This window comes from Sinohyriopsis cumingii, unplaced genomic scaffold (assembly GCF_028554795.1).
Source record: "Sinohyriopsis cumingii isolate HCF-2022 unplaced genomic scaffold, ASM2855479v2 utg000127l, whole genome shotgun sequence".
Taxonomy (NCBI): domain Eukaryota; kingdom Metazoa; phylum Mollusca; class Bivalvia; order Unionida; family Unionidae; genus Sinohyriopsis; species Sinohyriopsis cumingii.
Window position 1 is genome coordinate 6,662,930 of NW_028315871.1, and position 23,310 is coordinate 6,686,239.

General features: G+C 35.6%; 1 protein-coding gene across 2 annotated transcripts in view; it reads right to left on the reverse strand.

Moving 5' to 3' along the window:
• Positions 1-8,705: 8,705 nt before the first annotated feature.
• The window catches only part of LOC149774873 (uncharacterized), an 82,141-nt gene continuing 67,536 nt past the window's right edge, over positions 8,706-23,310 (reverse strand). For both annotated transcript variants that reach the window (XM_089944710.1, XM_089944709.1), the window contains one exon: positions 8,706-18,227. In XM_089944710.1, coding sequence (XP_089800836.1) covers positions 18,115-18,227 — 113 coding nt within the window. In that variant the 3' untranslated portion in view covers positions 8,706-18,114. The remainder of the gene's footprint in view (positions 18,228-23,310) is intronic.

Below are 23,310 nucleotides of genomic sequence, written 5' to 3' on the forward strand. Positions count from 1 at the left end.
TTTGCTGTGTTATTTCTGTCACCCTCATTCTGCCTGACGAGTTATCGGTCTTGGGCAGTCCATGCATATAGATAGGTATTTGTATGCCACTTAACACAATAAATGAGTGGCCTCAAATACTGTAGTATCATCATTTTTTGTGGGGGACCAATTTTCGTGGTTTTCATTGTTGCCCCGATCCACGAATATAAATCCACAACAAAACATAAGCTCCGTAGGATGACGACCCCCCCCCCCATATACTTAGAGTGTTTCATTCCTAGAGATTAACACAGCTACTAGTATTTGATAAATTAAGGTTAATACTGTCATCTGGTAATTATACATTAACTTTTACATGTGTTTGTTTTATTTTTTATTTTAACATTTTGAAACAAGAATTATAAATCATTTTATATTGTTTCAATGCACACGTTTAATAAGTTATCTGATAGCCATAATTTTGCACTCACTGCCTTAAATCGATAAATGAGTTAAGCAAGAATAGAGAGAAAATAGAGAAAAAGCATAAGGTATTTAAACAATAACAATACTGAAAATGAAAGAAAAAATAATAAAAAAATAACAGTATATGAAAATTAAATTTAATACTTATTCAAATCGATCCTTCATTCGAGTACAACTGTTGTTGAAACATTTAAATCCTTCTGAAAGCATATTTCATCCATACATTTTCAATCCAAAAGAACAACAATCCTGTAAAATACTATTACTATTTCTTGAAACACTTATGTATATACGCTAATTACAGTAGAGCATTAAAGCTCACACTTCACATATTTTTGGAGAAAGCCATTGTATCAACAGTGTGTCAATCAAGTCTCATGGTACTCATTAATGCTTCTCAGGTAAAAAAATCCCCAAAATTGGTGAATTAAACGAGTCCTGCTTTCTCAAAACTACTAATAATAAGGTCGGATCATTCACTCATTGTCACATAAGTGCAATTGTCCTTTCAGCGTGGAGCGGGGGTCTTAGCTGAATTTTACCACCTTTAAGCCACTGTGTTAACGCCATGATCATCAGAAAGTACTGATGGTGCAACGTGATGGACAGTGATGTAGCTAAGAGATCATTCTTATGTACTTTAATAACCGATTGGCCTAGTGTTGTTGGCTGCATCGGCTTCCTTTGATGTTGAGCACTCAAATGAAAACAGCGAAAGTGATTAATCTTGACATGTGTTTTATTTGTGCTCATAGAGATGGAAGTATTGTTTTAGTGTTGTTGGCTGCATCAGTTTTGACTGATGTTATTCACTTGGTCGAAAACACTAAGTATTGAACTTGAGAGGTCTTTGATTTGTGCTCATACAGGTGGTAGTATTGTTTTAAACATTAAAGTGAATGCTGTTTGCATCAGCATAGTGTTATTCTTTTGTATTCTTTATTTTGGGTATTTGTAGAGGTTAAACCATGAAATTAAATACCTATTAATATGCATATTTTGAGAGGCAAAACCATGAATTTAGTTACCCGCGAAAATGACATTTTTTTCCTCACAAAATCACGTGAAAATAAATGATACTACATTAGTGCTTTACCAAGCATTTCAATCAAATTTGTCACGTAGCTGTTGAAACAGTTTGATAACCAGGCTTACACAGTATTATTTCAAGGAGTTATGGTTCCTTATTGTTTAACTTTGGTTTTAGCAGTAAATTATGCCAAGTGTTATTGGATTTCAGTATAGCACTGTTATATAGATGAGACCATGAATTACTTTGATTTCCTACAATCTATTTCATCCTTTATAGGAGTTATTTCACCAGGCTGCGTACTATGTAGCCAGGATTGTGTTGATGTGGTGTTACCTACCTATGTACATTTCTACATTCAGTTGTACCGGTATATCATAAAAACTCAGATGAGTTCCATTCTTTGACATCATCCCAATTTTCGTTTCTTCTACAGAATAACTTTATCCGGGGTGATGATTGAAGTGCAGATAATAATGAGAGAATCTCAAATAACCTTTTTTTCAGAAATCCTTTTGAAACGATAAAGATACAATATCAACACGGTGCAATACAGTTCATTCTTGTTGAGTACACTACTTTTGTTTCCACCAAATTTCTCACTTTTAGGGCCCTGTTGAGCAAACTATATTAAGTGGTCCTTTTCATTGCACCTATCTGAATAGTTCTAGTTTCCAAAATTATTTGAGTTTGTGTGGACAGACTTAAGTGATATATAATGTTCCCTGCAGATGATACAAATAATGAACCAGCATCATCATTGTTGTAATAGTCGTCATCATCATTGTTATTATTATTATTACCTTGTTTTAGCTGGGTTAAGTTTGGTGTTGGCACCAAATCTTAAAGTGAAAAGAAGTAGGCAAAATGGGAAGTCTTGTAACATAAGTTAAAGCAGGTATAACATCTAAGGCTAATGTCAAAAGGTCACTGAAACAATCTTTTAAATTCAGTTATGGATACACTCTGTTAAAGTCTTTTGGATCTGGCAGTATATATGTTGTTGCCATGGAAACTAATACATATTGCTTAGTAACATGCCATGTACTATGAAGTATATAATGGAATTCTTTTTTACAAAAAAGGTCCAAGATAAGGGTCACAGTGACCAGTTATTTATAGTTTCAAGCAAATTAAATTTTTTGGCTATGGAGGGGCATTATAATTGGAATCTGATTCAACATGCATTTGACAAGGATTGCAGATCCAAATATAAAGTAAGGTCAGAGGATGCATGGTTTTTAGGTTTCAGATTAACTGTTGAAGGGGTTATGAAGTTGGTCCATATTTTGTTTCCATTGAAAGTTACAAGATTTGGTACAGGAGATATAAAAAACCTTAGGCATTGGAGCTCAAAAGGTCAAAGATCAGGGACACAGGATATTTATATTTGTTACAAAAGCAGCAGGAAGAAACAGAGTTTATTTTGCAAAGTACAAAAGACAAAGATCAAGAAAGTTTGAGATGTGCCCCCCATTGGCCTAAAAGAAGACTATGTTTCGGGGTCAAGTACATACTGGGTCATGGTCAGAGTAACCTTCATTGTGACCTTTTGTTCTCTGGACTGAAAGGTTTCAAACTATCAAATACACAGATTTAAGTTCATACATTTTCCTTATGTCTAGACAGAAACCCTATGCTTTAGAATCAGCACTTTTGATGTCATTGTTATTTTCCTCCAAACAGAAGGTGAGACATGAAGATGTCCATCCATCTATCTGTATAGTACCAGTGTTTGGGCCTCTTTCTCTTTTCTATATCAGAAGCAGGAGTCTAAGATAATCCTTGTGTCCATCCATCCATCTTTACTTGTGTCTGTCCATCCATCTTTACTTCTGGCAATATTTTATTAGCACAACTAGTGTTGCAGTTCTTAATGAATTTCCATGTAACTTACTGATATTATGGTCATCACATACAGAATAACATCCCTTTGCTCCCACAGTATTGATCGCTTATTGTCTTTACACATGACACAATCTCATTATCTTAACTTGTCTTGCAGTTTTTTGACTGATTCCCATGATATTGTGATCATCACCTGAAGATGACAAAGCAGCTTATGACTTTGGAATTTTTCTTTATTTATTGCACTTTTTATACACACTCCATAAGGTGCAGTATATTATGTAATATCTGTCTGTCTGTCTGTCTGCTAAATTCATTTGATGTAAGTTTTGTTTTCCACAGTCTACAATTATTAAATAATGTGGATGGTCTGCACTTGTGGTAGCAAGCAACCCTGCCAATTTTACAGTCAAAAGGTAAAAAATCAAGGTCACTATGACGAAAAAAAGAAACGTCAAGTTCTGTGATACTGTGAATGGCACTTTGTATACCTGTCTCATGTTTAATCTGTTTATATAGATAAGTGTGCAAAAGCCACTTTCCTTCTTTAATTACAGCGACCTTGACCCTTTAACCTACAGAGGTTGTTTCCCTACCCCATGTGCAATTAGGCATCCACAAAATTTGGCCAGGTTTAATGCAGAACCCATTATTTTTCTATCAGTCGTAGAGATGTTCACCTTTCACTCCCAAACTGATAGGATTCTTCTCTACTTTTCTTTGTTGTCTGGAGACTAATGGATTGTTTGATAATCCCATAGGATTCATCTTTACTTTTCTTTGTTGTCTAGAGAGTAATGGATTGTATGATAATCCCATCAGTGAAACTTGTCTCCCAGTTTTTGATGGACTGCAATAAAACTTGGTAAAATATAGTAGTCATCAACAAATCACATTTCTCCTGCAATATTTGGTTATATCCCTTTTCGTTATGCAGCAAAATGCAGTGCAAGACTTGTGGATGCAACTTGCCTTGGAGTTTTCGTCGGATCACTGTTAAATGTATGGTCATCATAGTGTACATCTTGAAACTGAATGCAGTCGTAAATATATTAAATGGAATTGGGATGGAAGCTTTACACATACAAGGCCTATAATTTACACAACCATTTCTCACAGCCCTTGAGCATTTTCCATAAGACATCCGACTATACCCACAAAGTCCACTGCATACACGGCAAACTCAGCCATTGAGCTGTCTGCATAAGACGTCTGACTATATCCACTATATCCACAAACTGCAAACACTGCATGGTTTGGAGGAAGAACGCTTGGTGTAATAAAGTCAAATGCAGTGATTATCCTCCTGTTTATTCAAACTATAGAGGCCAATCAGAACATTCTTTTCTCTCTTCAATGGAAGTCAGCAGGCTTTGACTCTTCTCAATGGAAGTCAGCAATCTGGCTCTTTTTGATGCAAATCAACAGAGTTAGACTCTTTTTAATGCAAGTCAAGAGTCTCACTTTTTTGATGCAAGTCAGCAGAGTCTGACTTTTTAATGCAAGTCAAGAGACTCACTCTTTTTGATGCAAGTCAAGAGACTCACTCTTTTTAATGCAAGTCAGCAGACTTTGAATCTTTTAATGCAAGTCAAGAGTCTCACTTTTTGTGATGCAAGTCAGCAGTCTGACTTTTTAATGCAAGTCAAGAGACTCACTCTTTTTGATCCAAGTCAGCAGACTTTAACTCTTCTTAATGCAAGTCAAGAGACCCACTCTTTAATGCAAGTCAAGAGACCAACTCTTTTTAATGCAAGTCAAGAGACTCACTCTTTTTGGTGCAAGTCAGCAGACTTTGATTCCTTTTAATGCAAGTCAAGATACTCACTCTTTTTAATGCAATTTAAGAGACTCACTCTTCTTGATGCAAGTCAGCAGACTTTGACTCTTTTAAACAAAGTAAGAGGTGATGATTGTAATGTTTCCAAAATTGGTATTTTTTTATAGGCCAAATGAATATCTGGTTTGATGCGAGATGATTGTTCCTTATAATATAATAGGCATTGAAGAAACATTCAATGATGTTTCAACTATCAATAAAATATATGCGCTTTGATGTTATTCATCAACTGTTAAATGACAAAAATGCACAGAAATCATTCAGTTTCAATAACCTCAAAATATTGCTTACATTGCTGTATGTAATGATGCATCAAGTCTTTCTGGCAAGTGAGGACACAGCAAGTCATTCTGACATCAAATATGTGATGGCACATTAAATCATTCTGACATCAAATATGTGGTGGCACATGAAGTCATTCTGACATCAAATATGTGATGGCATATTAAATGATTCTGACATCAAATATGTGGTGGCACATGAAGTCATTCTGACATCAAATATGTGATGGCACATCAAGTCATTCTGACATCAAATATGTGGTGGCACATCAAGTCATTCTGACATCAAATATGTGATGGCACATGAAGTCATTCTGACATCAAATATGTGATGGCACATCAAGTCATTCTGACATCAAATATGTGATGGCACATCAAGTCATTCTGACATAAAAAATGTGATGGCACATGAAGTCATTCTGACATCAAATATGTGGTGGCACATCAAGTCATTCTGACATCAAATATGTGATGGCACATTAAATCATTCTGACATCAAATATGTGGTGGCACATGAAGTCATTCTGACATCAAATATGTGGTGGCACATGAAGTCATTCTGACATCAAATATGTGATGGCACATGAAGTCATTCTGACATCAAATATGTGATGGCACATTAAATCATTCTGACATCAAATATGTGATGGCACATTAAATCATTCTGACATCAAATATGTGATGGCACATCAAGTGATTCTGACATCAAATATGTGGTGGCACATCAAGTCATTCTGACATCAAATATGTGATGGCACATGAAGTCATTCTGACATCAAATATGTGATGGCACATCAAGTCATTCTGACATCAAAAATGTGATGGCACATGAAGTCATTCTGACATCAAATATGTGGTGGCACATTAAATCATTCTGACATCAAATATGTGATGGCACATTAAATCATTCTGACATCAAATATGTGATGGCACATGAAGTCATTCTGACATCAAATATGTGGTGGCACATGAAGTCATTCTGACATCAAATATGTGGTGGCACATGAAGTCATTCTGACATCAAATATGTGATGGCACATGAAGTCATTCTGACATCAAATATGTGATGGCACATGAAGTCATTCTGACATCAAATATGTGATGGCACATTAAATCATTCTGACATCAAATATGTGATGGCACATTAAATCATTCTGACATCAAATATGTGATGGCACATTAAATCATTCTGACATCAAATATGTGATGGCACATGAAGTCATTCTGACATCAAATATGTGATGGCACATGAAGTCATTCTGACATCAAATATGTTGTGGCAAATGAAGTCATTCTGACATCAAATATGTGGTGGCACATGAAGTCATTCTGACATCAAATATGTGATGGCACATGAAGTCATTCTGACATCAAATATGTGATGGCACATTAAATCATTCTGACATCAAATATGTGATGGCACATTAAATCATTCTGACATCAAATATGTGATGGCACATGAAGTCATTCTGACATCAAATATGTGATGGCACATGAAGTCATTCTGACATCAAATATGTGGTGGCACATGAAGTCATTCTGACATCAAATATGTGGTGGCACATGAAGTCATTCTGACATCAAATATGTGATGGCACATGAAGTCATTCTGACATCAAATATGTGATGGCACATGAAGTCATTCTGACATCAAATATGTGATGGCACATTAAATCATTCTGACATCACATATGTGATGGCACATTAAATCATTCTGACATCAAATATGTGATGGCACATGAAGTCATTCTGACATCAAAGATGTGATGGCACATTAAATCATTCTGACATCAAATATGTGATGGCATATGAAGTCATTCTGACATCAAATATGTGGTGGCACATGAAGTCATTCTGACATCAAATATGTGATGGCACATTAAATCATTCTGACATCAAATATGTGATGGCATATGAAGTCATTCTGACATCAAATATGTGGTGGCACATGAAGTCATTCTGACATCAAATATGTGATGGCACATTAAATCATTCTGACATCAAATATGTGGTGGCACATGAAGTCATTCTGACATCAAAGATGTGATGGCACATTAAATCATTCTGACATCAAATATGTGATGGCATATGAAGTCATTCTGACATCAAATATGTGGTGGCACATGAAGTCATTCTGACATCAAATATGTGATGGCACATTAAATCATTCTGACATCAAATATGTGATGGCACATCAAGTCATTCTGACATCAAATATGTGGTGGCACATGAAGTCATTCTGACATCAAATATGTGATGGCACATTAAATCATTCTGACATCAAATATGTGATGGCACATCAAGTCATTCTGACATCAAATATGTGATGGCACATCAAGTCATTCTGACATCAAATATGTGATGGCACATTAAATCATTCTGACATCATATTGTTATGACATATCAAGCTGTTGTTACATGAAATATGTGATAACACATCATCAAGTCATAGCAATATCAATACTGTTATCATGATGTACAAGCAACCAAAGGCTTGATGGAAGTTAACACATAATCAGTTCACAGCAATATCAATACAGTCATCATGATGTACAAGCAACCAAAGGCTTGATGGAAGTTAACACATCATCGAGTCATAGCAATATCAATACTGTTATCATGATGTACAAGCAACCAAAGGCTTGATGGAAGTTAACACATCATCAAGTCATAGCAATATCAATACTGTTATCATGATGTACAAGCAACCAAAGGCTTGATGGAAGTTGACACATCAGCAAGTCATAGCAATATTAATACTGTTATCGTGATGTACAAGCAACCAAAGGCTTGATGGAAGTTCATAATGACTAATATTTATACCCATGATATTGTTCTATCAAGGTGACGAAAAGGACAATGTCAGTCTGATAATAAGTGATTGCAACTTAGACCAGATGAAAATGATTTTGCTAAAGGTAGGTTTGGATTGTGTTTAGCTTGGATACACTGTTTGGATTGTGTTTAGGTTGGATACACTCTTTGGATTATGTTTAGGTTGGATACACTGTTTGGATTATGTTTAGGTTGGATACACTGTTTGGATTATGTTTAGGTTGGATACACTGTTTGGATTATGTTTAGGTTGGATACACTGTTTGGATTGTGTTTAGGTTGGATACACTGTTTGGATTATGTTTAGGTTGGATACACTGTTTGGATTGTGTTTACATTGGATACACTGTTTGGATTAACCAATAGTCCAGATGAATCAGGTTTGGATAAAGTAGATTCTACTGTCAGAACATCACAAGAACAATAATTTGTATTTCATTTTATTCACAAAATAAACATAATTTACTTAAATATCTCATATTCACAATATACTATGGCAAGATTCTTATATATCCAAGCACATCTTTCAGACTACATGAATGTTTAACTTGTCAGCACTTCCTTGGCATTTTTTCAGTTGGTCCATTTATTCAAGGATATCAAGGTGGAAAAAAAATACCTTGACACTGCTCTTGCTGTAGCTCAAACTCTATTAACAAACTGCAATGATAGAATGTTAATAAAAACCTGTGAATTAATTTTCATCAACATAGAGTTATAATATCAAACTTGAATTATAGAATGCAATTTTCTTACCAACATCTTGGCAGTTTGCATGATCTTGAGATCTCAAAACACAATTGTGACAATTCATCTGCATCACAAATACATATTATTTTGTACTTGGTACCATCAATATAAAGTGCACACAAGTGCCATTGTTCTAGACTCATTTGTAGATGGAGGACAACAACATTGTTGGAATGTAAAATATTAACAAAGTAGTATTACTGCAATATGGTACAAAAAAATGGATAGAAAATGTAATGGTCGGCATTAATCTAGTTTCGTTTTAAACAAAGTTGATTGCATGCATGTATGAAAATGTAAAAATTCCAATACCAAAAAATTAAAATGTCTATTCTTTAATTTCCTACTACTTTCACATCATTATTATGGATGTTCTTTGGCATGTATGTATGCTGTGTGGCTATATAAACAGCATCAATGACAATGGTGACAGAAAATAAAGAATGGATCTGTTACTAATTATTAATTTCTTGTTGTTTTACATGTTGTGGTTTTAATGGCACTTTCCACACATTTATTGACTATATCATGCCAAGTGCCTTTTCCTCAAGGACAAAATAAGCAGCCAAACCTGGTCTGGCCGAGGCAGGCATTGAACCTAAGTCTGACACTGTATTAACTGAGCTACTGGGGTTCCAGTATTCCTCTTGATCCCCAACCCAACCCATACACTTTCAACATGTAATCAAAATTGTCCACGCTGCTGGACTTCCAGTAAACACAGACTATTGATTGCCAGTCTAATGGAATCCTGGGAAAGAATTATTAAAACACCCCTCTTGCCCATGGTTATTGTTATGTTTACCCCGACCCAGAGTAGCCCAGTTTGAAACATGTATAATCAAGGTAATTCTGACGGGCCATTGTTTGATGTTAAACATTGCCGAAGGCTAGCGCTAATCCCTTACATAAGATTGTTGTAGCTAGACGGGAAGAACCGGACATCGGAGTTGCGAAGTCACAGACAGCCAATTATCACCTAGGTGTCGAAATGTTTCCAAGATCAAAATAAATTGCCTGAAGAAGTGGGAGTGTCCTAACTTCTTTCCCCTGCAAACAGACAGACAGATTGAACTGGCCGCTAAGACGATTGGACAGGGGCACAGCGCCACCCAATCAGAATCGAGATAGGGGAGAGACCTTGATTTGGGTAGAATGATATCCCCGCGTCTCCCGGCAAGAGTTAGTTCGCTGAGAGAAATTACCCAGAGTGGAGGTTAGCGTAACTCCGAATAGCCATTTGTTATTGGCGGGAAAATCTTAGAGCAGGAAATTCTAAGTAGAGAGCTTCAAATAAGGAAGCTTTGAGGGACAGACCAGTTAAAGTTTGGTCCCGTTGTCTCAGATAGAGAGACGGAGGGAAGGAGAAGAAGGTGAAGTTGAAGTCTGGGGGCGAAATTGGAGGAGGAGATAATAGAGAGGGAAAGGAGAAGAAAGGAGAAGTTGAAGTCTGGGAGCGAAGTTGGAGGAGGAGATAGTAGAGAGGGAAACAGAGACAAAGGAGGAGTTAGAGGAACGGAAAGAAGGAAGAATCAGCGGGAAGAAATAGATGAGTAGATGCAAGGACAGGGGAAAATCGAACTCACACTGTAAATCACGGGATGAATTAGGCTGTCACTTGGTCAAGGGAAAGACGAGTGATTGGAAGTTATCGTTTTAAATTATCAAAATTTATTAAATTGTTATTGATTGAATTTCATCTTCGTGTTCTCTGTAATTTAACTGCTGGCATTGCTGACTGGGGGCTCAGAGCTGTAAATCTATCTCGTCACTAATTTAACTTTCTAACCTAACGAGCCAGGGTGGAACTTTCATCATAATTTAATTAAATTATATTGGAAGAACCCCACCCCAATACGTGCAAACGCCACAGTTATCAGATGTACAAGTCAAAGTTTTTTGAGTGTTTATCCACTGGTGGTTGATGGATGATGTGGAGGAATGGACTGAAAAACAGTCATCACAATAGCCCCAACAAACATAGGATGGACAGATTCACAGAAGTGTTGCATTAGCCCTGACAAAGATAACAAACAGGGGATGGACAGATTCACAGAAGTGTCACATTAGCCCTGACAAACACAAGATGGACAGATTCATAGAAGTGTTGCATTAGCCCTGACAAACATAGGATTGACAGATTCAAAGAAGTGTCACATTAGCCCTGACAAACACAAGATGGACAGATTCACAGAAGTGTCACATTAGCCCTGACAAACATAACAAACATAGGATGGACAAATTCACAGAAGTGTCACATTAGTCTGACAAACACAAGATGGACAGATTCACAGAAGTGTCACATTAGCCCTGACAAACATAGGATGGACAGATTCATAGAAGTGTCACATTAGCCCTCACATACAATGGACAGATTCACAGAAGTGTCACATTAGCCCTGACAAACATAGGATGGACAGATTCACAGAAGTGTCACATTAGCCCTGACAAACATAATAAACATAGGATGGACAAATTCACAGAAGTGTCACATTAGCCTGACAAACACAAGATGGACAGATTCACAGAAGTGTCACATTAGCCCTGACAAACATAGGATGGACAGATTCATAGAAGTGTCACATTAGCCCTCACATACAATGGACAGATTCACAGAAGTGTCACATTAGCCCTGACAAACATAGGATGGACAAATTCACAGAAGTGTCACATTAGCCTGACAAACACAAGATGGACAGATTCACAGAAGTATCACATTAGCCTGACAAACACAAGATGGACAGATTCACAGAAGTATCACATTAGCCTGACAAACACAAGATGGACAGATTCACAGAAGTGTCACATTAGCCCTCACATACAATGGACAGATTCATAGAAGTGTCACATTAGCCCTCACAAACATAACAAACATAGGATTGACAGATTCATAAAAGTGTCACATTAGCCCTCACAAACCTACAATGGACAGATTCACAGAAGTGCCACATTAGCCCTCACAAACATACAATAGACAGACTGATAGAAATGTCACATTAGCTCTGAGAAACACAGGATGGACAGATTCATAGAATTGTCACAATAGCCTTGACAAACATAGGGTGGTCAGACTGATAGAAATGTTACAATAGCCCTAGCAAACATAGGATGGTCAGACTGATAGAAATGTTATAATAGCCCTAGAAAACATAGGATGGACAGATTGATAGAAGTATCACATTAGTCCTGTGAAATATAGAATACCTTATACATGAACTTGTAATCTTAGAATAGAATATGCATTTTCTTTTTTGTGTGTTGACTACAACTTGATCCTGCATTGATATATAACCATTTGTCTGTGCTACCATAACCTGATGCAATAACATACCTTTCTCTATGGCCACTAAAAAGTTCACTTTACAATTTTGTCAAAAGTTGTACTGATTCAGTTTTTCACATGTCACTGTGATTCAATTTTACACGTCATGATTCAATTGTACACAAATGGCATGAGTTAGTTTTGAACATCTGTCAGCAATTCAGTCTTACACATTTGTCATTGTGATTCAGTTTTAATCATCTGTCACTGATTCAGTTTTATGATTGTTAGTGTAGCTCAGTTTTACCCATCTGTCACAGTAATTCAGTTTTTCCCATCTGTCACTGTGATTAAGTTTTACACATCTGTATGTGTGATTCAGTTTTACACATCTGTCAAAAGTTTTTCCATTTTTACATATATATCAAAGTGATTCAGTTTTACACATCTGCCAAAGTAGTTCAGTTTTATACACCCATCAAAGTGATTAACCTTTACACATCTGTCAAAATGATTCAGTTTTATTCATCTGTCAGTGTGATTCAGTCTTATACATCTGTCACAGCAAATCAGTTTTTCCCATCTGTCAGGTTTTCACATCTGTTACTGTGATTCAGTTTTACACATGTATCCAAGTGATTCAGTTTTAGACATATATCAAAGTGATTCAGTTTTACACATCTATCAAAGTGATTCAGTTTTACACATCTATCAAAGTGATTCAGTGTTACACATCTATCAAAGTGATTCAGTTTTACACATCTATCAAAGTGGTTCAGTTTTACACATCTATCAAAGTGATTCAGTTTTACCCATCTATCAAAGTGATTCAGTTTTATCCATCTGACAAAGTGATTCAGTTTTACACATCTGCCAAAGTCATTCAGCTTTACACATCTATCAAAGTGATTCAGTGTTACACATCGTTCAAAGTGGATCAGTTTTACACATCTGTCAGTGATTCAGTTTTACACATCTGCCAAAGTGATTCAGTTTTACACATCTGCCAAAGTGATTCAGCTTTACACATCCATCAAAGTGATTCAGTTTTACACATCTGCCAAAGTGATTCAGCTTTACACATCTATCAAAGTTAATCATTGTTACACATCCATCAAAGTGGTTCAGTTTTACACATCTGTCAGTGATTCAGTTTTATGTATCTGTCAATGTGATTTAGTTGTACACATATGTCAAAGTGATTCAGTTTTACACATCTCTCAATGTGATCTAGTTTACACATCTATAACTGTTCATCTAATCAACTAACTAATATCTAGCTTCATTTTGGAAATCCCAAATATTCCCTAACCAATATGAATGTACTTTGTCTCAATATTTCATGACACATTACTTAACATGACTGTTTTTTGTCTCAATATTTCATGACACATTACTTAACATGACTGTTTTTTGTCTCAGTATTTCATGACACATTACTTAACATGAATGTATATTGTCTCAATATTGCATGACCTATTACACATGTTCATATTTTGTCTCAATGTTGCATGACACTACGCAACATGTTTGTATTTTGTTTTGTTATTGCATGACACATTACACAGTATGAATGTATTTTGTCTCAATATTGCATGACATATTACATATTAGGAATGTACTTTGTCTCAATATTGCATGATGCATTGTGCAATATGAATGTATTTTGTCTCAATATTACATGACACATTACACAATATGAATGTATTTTGTCTCAATATTGCATGAAACATTACACAGTATGAATGTATTTTGTCTCAATATTGCATGACACATTACACAGTATGAATGTATTTTGTCTCAATGTTGCATGACACAATGTGCAGTATGAATGTATTTTGTCTCAATATTGCATGACACATTACACAGTATGAATGTATTTTGTCTCAATATTGCATGACACATTACACAGTATGAACGTATTTTGTCTCAGTATTGCATGACACATTACACAGTATGAATGTACTTTGTCTCAATGTTGCATGGCACATTACATGACTATTTTGTTTTGATATTTGCATGACACATTACACAGTATGAATGTATTTTGTTTCAATGTACTATGACACATTGCACAATATGAATGTACTTTGTCTCAATATTGCATGGCACATTACATGACTATTTTGTTTTGATATTTGCATGACACATTACACAGTATGAATGTATTTTGTTTCAATGTAGCATGACACATTGCACAATATGAATGTACTTTGTCTCAATATTGCATGGCACATTACATGACTATTTTGTTTTGATATCTGCATGACACATTACACAGTATGAATGTATTTTGTCAAGATATTGCAAGACAGATTTCACAACATGAATTACTTTTTGTTATAATATGTTTAAACTGTCCAAAAGTGCTTACTGTGAACACTAGAGTCCACTTCTTAAAGATTGATCCCATATAGGTGTACACACGTATCACTGTTTAGTGTTCAAGAACTGACCAGCATTAATGATATGCCACACTTTTTATGAACTGATCATACTGTATGAACAGTACTTGGGCTGTGTCAAACACAACCAAATTCTGGGCAGAAAACATTTTCATCTGAAAAATATTTTCTTCTCATTGATACTTAACTATTGTTATGTTGTCTTACATTTCTTTATACATGCCAATACAAAAATACCTTACTTTTTAAATGATGTATTTATACCACCATGTTGGCCAATTCTACGCATCAGGTAATTCTGCACAATGATACATCATTTCTGTAAACATTGGATCATGTGGTTTTATTTGGTCAAAAATCCATTTTGTATCAAGAAAGAACAACTGTACTTTAATTAAGTAAAGTGATATTCATAAAGTGTACAAAAATATCCCACATTTCTCTCAAAATACATATGAAAATGACTTCTAAAGGTGAACATGAAGAACCACTCCATGAGCTTCTTGAACCTGTAACCCTGAAAATCCTATTTACTATGTATCTTTTAGAATCATGCAAATAAATACATTATATAAAGATGGAAATGTATACCTTAAAACAATTCTACATTTTAATCCAAGTTTCAATTTTGCATGAAGTTGTCCCACACATACAAAATCGTCTGCTACCCAACGTGTCAACTTGCCGCTAGAACAAGATTCTCAAGAAATTCCTGGGCGTACAGTCTGTTTCAAAATTCTTTAGTAATTTTTCCCCATAAACAAGACTTTGCAAACACCTTATATCCTATTCGTTGTTGTTTCTCTTCCACATAACAGCTTATTTTTTATAAAATGTTGAACTTTAAAATTTTTTTTTTACAAGATCAGTTTAGTTTTCTTAATAGTGCTTGCCATTTACGCTGAATTTTGTAAAACTAGCTGTAAACCTGACCTAATTACTCAAATGAATTGCTGACAGAAACAGTCCAAAGTAATGTATTTCATTTCTATAGCGCGATGGATAAACATTACATCTTTTCAAAGCTGTGTGCAGAATGGACCAACATATCAAGAGTCATGAAAACAAAGGGGTGGTACCCATGTGTCCAAAATTAATATTATTTTGAACAGAATATTCTGGTTACAATTGCCTCTTTTCAAATGGAAAGCATTGCAGTATTTTATTTTCATCAATTGGTCAAATTCAGTATGTGTTTTGCTTCAATATTGGAAACGGAAACCTTAGATGCGCAGAAATGCCAGACAGCATTAATGTATTAGTGTATAAGCATTACCACACTAACGGCCAAACAGTAGTAAATTCTGATTACATAAAAATGAAGAATTACACAAAACTGAAGGAAGACAAATCATCACAAATACAGTCAAACCTAACAGTTACCAGAGTGGCCATTATAATCTGCCTCTGCAAATTTCCTATATAAATGTCATGTAATCAGCGATCACCTGTGTTCTGTCATCAGCAGCCATGTGATCCTTAGCAATGCAGTGATTTTAGTCTGTCTTCTGTGGTCACTACAGTGTATCAGCAGTGATTGCTCAAAGAATGCAAATTAAATTTCCTTTGTTCGATAAGCAAGGCATGGTGTTTATATAAAGGGATATTACTTGAATCCATAGCTGCAGAAAGCATATTTTCATTCCCTGATCATCAACAGCTGCAAACGAAAGGCGACTGTAATTTGATCTCACTGAGTTTGAGCAACTGCTTAATTCATCAATTTAAAATGTAAACACCTGTTGTTTTTTTTGCCTAATTACACCAGCTGGCCTAACAAAAAGCCAGTCCTGTTTTGGTGAAATTAGGATGCAAACTAAAGAAGCTGCTAAATATTGATCAAAACTTCAACACATGATAGGAAAATCAGTGACACTGTAATGTACATCAGACATCATAGTGAAAATACATCTCGATGTGGAGAATTTTGTATTTTATTATTTTGCTATTTTTTTTTGTTTTTGCTTAATATCTACATTAAATGCATGTACCTTGATAGCATAGAACTACTATTAATAATAATATGTGCAAAAAAATAATAATAATGCTAAAGCTTTTTGGTGCATAATACACCAACCCTTTGATAACTCACACCCTGATAACTAGCAAACCCACTTATAACACGGGGTCTGGCATGGATCCCATTTTTTAAAACTAGAAAATACAAAAATTTACCCATATTTAGAGAACGTGAAGAAAATCACTATCAAAACTGGTAAATAAAACCTTGATATATTGCTTGCTGTATCCTTGGAAACGGTACATAAGACCTGGAAATTTGAATCAACATTGTGAAATTCTCAACTTTTAATAAGAATTTGTTTTGTTAAATTTTCTTTCCATGTGACATTCTTTGTACACTGTAAATACATGTAACAACATTCAACAAAAGTTTGATCACTGAAAGAATCACTAATGCTTACTGGAGGCAGCACTTTAATAAATAAATACCAATTAGATAGTGTTTTTATCTAGTGAAATTCATGTAGGAACTAAAATGTCTTGCGATTATTTTTGTATGTCCAGTGGTGATGGCATCATTATTTCTTGAGGTCCTTTGGTAACTTGCACCCTCGCTTATAGACTTGTCAACCTCATTGGACCTCATTTTGCGTGAGTTATTGACAGTGAGGTGTACATGCATTATCAGGAGTGGCAGTTGTATACGTGTTTAACTATAAAGGTAAATCTAAGAATTACATAACACTTTAAGATGACATACTATTAAAAATAAATACAAAAATGAAGAATTACACATTTTAGGACCATAAACCATTATAAATCAGTGTAAAAATGACATAGTCCAAGATAAGATATAAAAGTTATTGATATTACAATTTAAGATAAAGATACAAAATAGCAAATCCTTAAAAATATATGGTCATGGAATTTCTCTGCTGATACATCACCATAACCTGTGCCAAACTTTAAGAAGAGTAATTGGATATAGCTTTTGCTAATCTATGTGACTGATAATGGCACAATGTAACATGGCTGTTAGATGGTTATTAAATCTTACCTACAATGCAGTATTGCTGTTAGCTGGTTATTAAATACTAGGTCAATATTGACTGTTCAATTTAGTATACATAGCCTGCCTAAACAGAGGTACAAATCTGCTAATACAAACTACAGATAAAACAGAAGCTTTTTAAAATACACAATGAAAAAATCTGATCATACAATCTGCTAATTATGAATAGATATAAAAGAAGCTCTTTGAAATACTATACATGATAAAAAATGCAATATTTCTTGGCAAGTTACAAATGCCAATGCTAATTACAATAAGACTAAAATTGTGTAGTTTGCTCAGATAACTGGACTTGTAAAAACTATAATTTTATAAGAACCAAACAGGCTATATATTCAGGTTCCTCCTATTTTTGCCTCTTGATTTTTTCATGCATAGTTGATCATCCTGTTTGGTTTGTACTGTCATGGTAAATGCTACTGCCAAAAGGAATCCAATTGCTGAATAAATCAGCTGCAGCTCCTTCAGAACTGAATATAGAACCTGAAGGGTACCCTATAAATAATAATAATAATAATAATAATAATAATAACAATAATAATAAAAATAATAATAATAATAATAATATCAATAATACATGTAATAATACTAATAATAACAATAATACATGTGATAATAATGATAATAATAATAATAATAATAATAATAATAACAATAATAGAAATAATAATACATGTAATAATAATAATACATGTGATAATAATAATAATAATATATGTAATAATAATAATAATAATAATGACAGAAACAACAACATTTAGAAGGAATAAATAAACATCATCATCAAAACATCAATAAAACAGAACTAGGAAGACAACATGATACTTACATGCCTGATATCAGACCAATAAGAGAATAGAAGCTGACCAGGTAATCTGGATCAAAATCAGATTCCATATTCTAATGTAGATTTATATAGTTTTAAAACTTTATGTTAGATTTTTCTGTTAAATTAAATACTGAATTCTGCTGAAGTTATTTGAAACTTTATATCATGGTTAAGTACTGTATTCTGCTGCATAATTTATAAGATGGATATGTCTTGAGATGTTTCGTTATATTTCTTGTACATGGCAATATCAGATGGCCCCATGTTCCTCAGTTGAATAATTTTATGTTAAACCAATAATTCTTACAAGTCAATTGACAGTATTAGACATTAAAGTGGCACCTTCATATGACAATATTTTCAGTGGAAGACTAAAACAAACTCTCCTCCACAGAGATCTAATTCAGTGCAGATTCATTGATAACAACAAAATCAAAGTGGATCAAACAAACAACAATTTCAAACTATTCTTTGAATTCACCAATGACATCCAGACTACACTTCAAATTTGCACTGAAATCATCAACGAGTCCAATGTCTTTCTTCAATACTCAATCTATCCTTCTGAAGGGGAGCAAAGAAACCGACAATTAGAAAATCAACCGACTCTCACCAGTATCTGCTACCAACCAGCCGTCACCAATAGCATGTAATAAAAATCTTCCTTATGACCTGCTAGATGAGACCAAATGCTGCTCCAGTCCAGCTGTCACCAATAGCATATAATAAAAATCTTCCTTATGACCTGAGACCAAATGCTGCTCCAGTCCAGCCGTCACCAATAGCATATAATACAAATCTTCCTTATGACCTGCCAGGTGAGACCAAATGCTGTCCAGTCCAGCTGTCACCAATAGCATATAATACAAATCTTCCTTATGACCTGAGACTAAAGGCTGCTCCAGTCCAGCTGTCACTAATAGCATATAATAAAAATCTTCCTTATGACCTGCCAGGTGAGATCAAATGCTGCTCCAGTCCAGCTGTCACCAATAGCATATAATAAAAATCTTCCTTATGACCTGAGACCAAATGCTGCTCCAGTCCAGATGTCACCAATAGCATATAATAAAAATCTTCCTTATGACCTGCCAGGTGAGACCAAATGCTGCTCCAGTCCAGCTGTCACCAATAGCATATAATACAAATCTTCCTTATGACCTGAGACCAAATGCTGCTCCAGTCCAGCTGTCACCAATAGCATATAATACAAATCTTCCTTATGACCTGAGACCAAATGCTGCTCCAGTCCAGATGTCACCAATAGCATATAATAAAAATCATCCTTATGACCTGCCAGGTGAGACCAAATGCTGCTCCAGTCCAACTGTCGCCAATAGCATATAATACAAATCCTCCTTATGACCCGAGACCAAATGCTGCTCCAGTCCAGCTGTCACCAATAGCATATAATACAAATCTTCCTTATGACCTGAGACCAAATGCTGCTCCAGTCCAGATGTCACCAATAGCATATAATAAAAATCATCCTTATGACCTGCCAGGTGAGACCAAATGCTGCTCCAGTCCAACTGTCGCCAATAGCATATAATACAAATCCTCCTTATGACCCGAGACCAAATGCTGCTCCAGTCCAGATGTCACCAATAGCATATAATAAAAATCTTCCTTATGACCTGCCAGGTGAGACCAAATGCTGCTCCAGTCCAGCTGTCACCAATAGCATATAATACAAATCTTCCTTATGACCTGAGACCAAATGCTGCTCCAATCCAGCTGTCAACAATAGCATATAATAAAAATCTTCGTAATGACCTGAGACCAAATGCTGCTCCAGTCCAGCTGTCACCAATAGCATATAATACAAATCTTCCTCATGACCTGAGACCAAATGCTGCTCCAATCCAGCTGTCAACAATAGCATATAATAAAAATCTTCGTAATGACCTGAGACCAAATGCTGCTCCAGTCCAGATGTCACCAATAGCATATAATACAAATCTTCCTTATGACCTGAGACTAAAGGCTGCTCCAGTCCAGTGTCACTAATAGCATATAATAAAAATCTTCCTTATGACCTGCCAGGTGAGACCAAATGCTGCTCCAGTCCAGCTGTCACCAATAGCATATAATAAAAATCTTCCTTATGACCTACCAGGTGAGACCAAATTCTGCTCCAGTCCAGCTGTCACCAATAGCATATAATACAAATCTTCCTTATGACCTGAGACTAAAGGCTGCTCCAGTCCAGCTGTCACTAATAGCATATAATAAAAATCTTCCTTATGACCTACCAGGTGAGACCAAATTCTGCTCCAGTCCAGCTGTCACCAATAGCATATAACAAAAATCTTCCTTATGACCTGAGACCAAATGCTGCTCCAGTCCAGATGTCACCAATAGCATATAATACAAATCGTCCTTATGACCTGCCAGGTGAGACCAAATGCTGCTCCAGTCCAACTGTCACCAATAGCATATAATACAAATCTTCCTTATGACCTGAGACCAAATGCTGATCCAGTCCAGATGTCACCAATAGCATATAATAAAAATCTTCCTTATGACCTGCCAGGTGAGACCAAATGCTGCTCCAGTCCAGCTGTCACCAATAGCATATAATACAAATCTTCCTTATGACCTGAGACCAAATGCTGCTCCAGTCCAGCTGTCACCAATAGCATATAATACAAATCTTCCTTATGACCTGCCAGGTGAGACCAAAAACCTGCTCCAGTCCAGCTGTCACCAATAGCATATAATACAAATCTTCCTTATGACCTGAGACCAAATGCTGCTCCAGTCCAGCTGTCACCAATAGCATATAATACAAATCTTCCTTATGACCTGAGACCAAATGCTGCTCCAATCCAGCTGTCAACAATAGCATATAATAAAAATCTTCGTAATGACCTGAGATCAAATGCTGCTCCAGTTCAGCTGTCACCAATAGCATATAATACAAATCTTCCTCATGACCTGAGACTAAAGGCTGCTCCAGTCCAGATGTCACTAATAGCATATAATAAACATCTTCCTTATGATCTGCCAGGTGAGACCAAATGCTGCTCCAGTCCAGCTGTCACCAATAGCATATAATAAACATCTTCCTTATGATCTGCCAGGTGAGACCAAATGCTGCTCCAGTCCAACTGTCACCAATAGCATATAATAAAAATCTTCCTTATGACCTGCCAGGTGAGACCAAATGCTGCTCCAGTCCAGCTGTCACCAATAGCATATAATAAAAATCTTCCTTATGACCTGAGACCAAATGCTGCTCCAGTCCAGATGTCACCAATAGCATATAATACAAATCTTCCTTATGACCTGCCAGGTGAGACCAAATGCTGCTCCAGTCCAGCTGTCACCAATAGCATATAATACAAATCTTCCTTATGACCTGAGACCAAATGCTGCTCCAGTCCAGCTGTCACCAATAGCATATAATACAAATCTTCCTTATGACCTGAGACCAAATGCTGCTCCAGTCCAGATGTCACCAATAGCATATAATACAAATCGTCCTTATGACCTGCCAGGTGAGACCAAATGCTGCTCCAGTCCAGCTGTCACCAATAGCATATAATACAAATCTTCCTTATGACCTGCCAGGTGAGACTAAATGCTGCTCCAATCCAGCTGTCACCAATAGCATATAATACAAATCTTCCTTATGACCTGAGACCAAATGCTGCTCCAGTCCAGATGTCACCAATAGCATATAATACAAATCTTCCTTATGACCTGAGACCAAATGCTGCTCCAGTCCAGATGTCACCAATAGAATACAATAAAAATCTTCCTTATGACCTGCCAGGTGAGACCAATTGCTGCTCCAATCCAGCTGTCACCAATAGCATATAATAAAAATCTTTCTTATGACCTGAGACCAAATGCTGCTCCAGTCCAGCTGTCACCAATAGCATTTAATAACAATCTTCCTTATGACCTGCCAGGTGAGACTAAATGCTGCTCAAGTCCAGCTGTCCTTGGAAATCAACTCGGAAAGCTCAGTGAGCATCTTAAAATTGGATGAAAATACAAAAGGATATAGAGGGACAAGCTATGAACTTAATTAGATTCTTAGACAGAAAAACCTTCATGAAATACTCAAAGGGACTGATGCTCAACTGACCAAAAAGATTTTCCAGAAATGCAAGATAAGAACATTCATCTTTTTAACTGCTGAATACTGAAACCATCTGGCAGCCAAATTGATTGGATGCATGATCACCACTATTTTCAAATATGACCAAACATCATTAGAAGTCTTTTGGTAAAAGACCCAAGTCAAGATGACCAAACTTTAACAAGAATATCAATGACACACTTTCCAGCTGGCCATTAGAATCAATAATAAAATGTCTGTCTGTACCATACACATGCACACACACACAGAGTTAAGATAGAGAGCCATTATATTGGAGAAATCATACATTTTTTAGGTGGCTTCTGTGGTGAACATACTGTATGAAACATTTGGCACCCATTTTTTTAATTTAGAACCATCTACTTATGTTACCAAGTTTTGCAGTAAAATAACAAGTCATTACAACCATTCACTCAAGAGTAGGCATGATATTTCAAGAGGTCACCATGATAGTCATTTTTAATGCAAGATAGGTACTACTATGTCCTACATGTAATTTCATTCAAGACCAAGACATACTTTAATAAGTGTTTTAGAGAAAAAACTAGGTTAATACAACAATCTGTTCAGCAATAACAAGATTTTCAAGAGGACTACCATGGTGGTCATGTTGGAGATAAGCAGAAATTTTATTT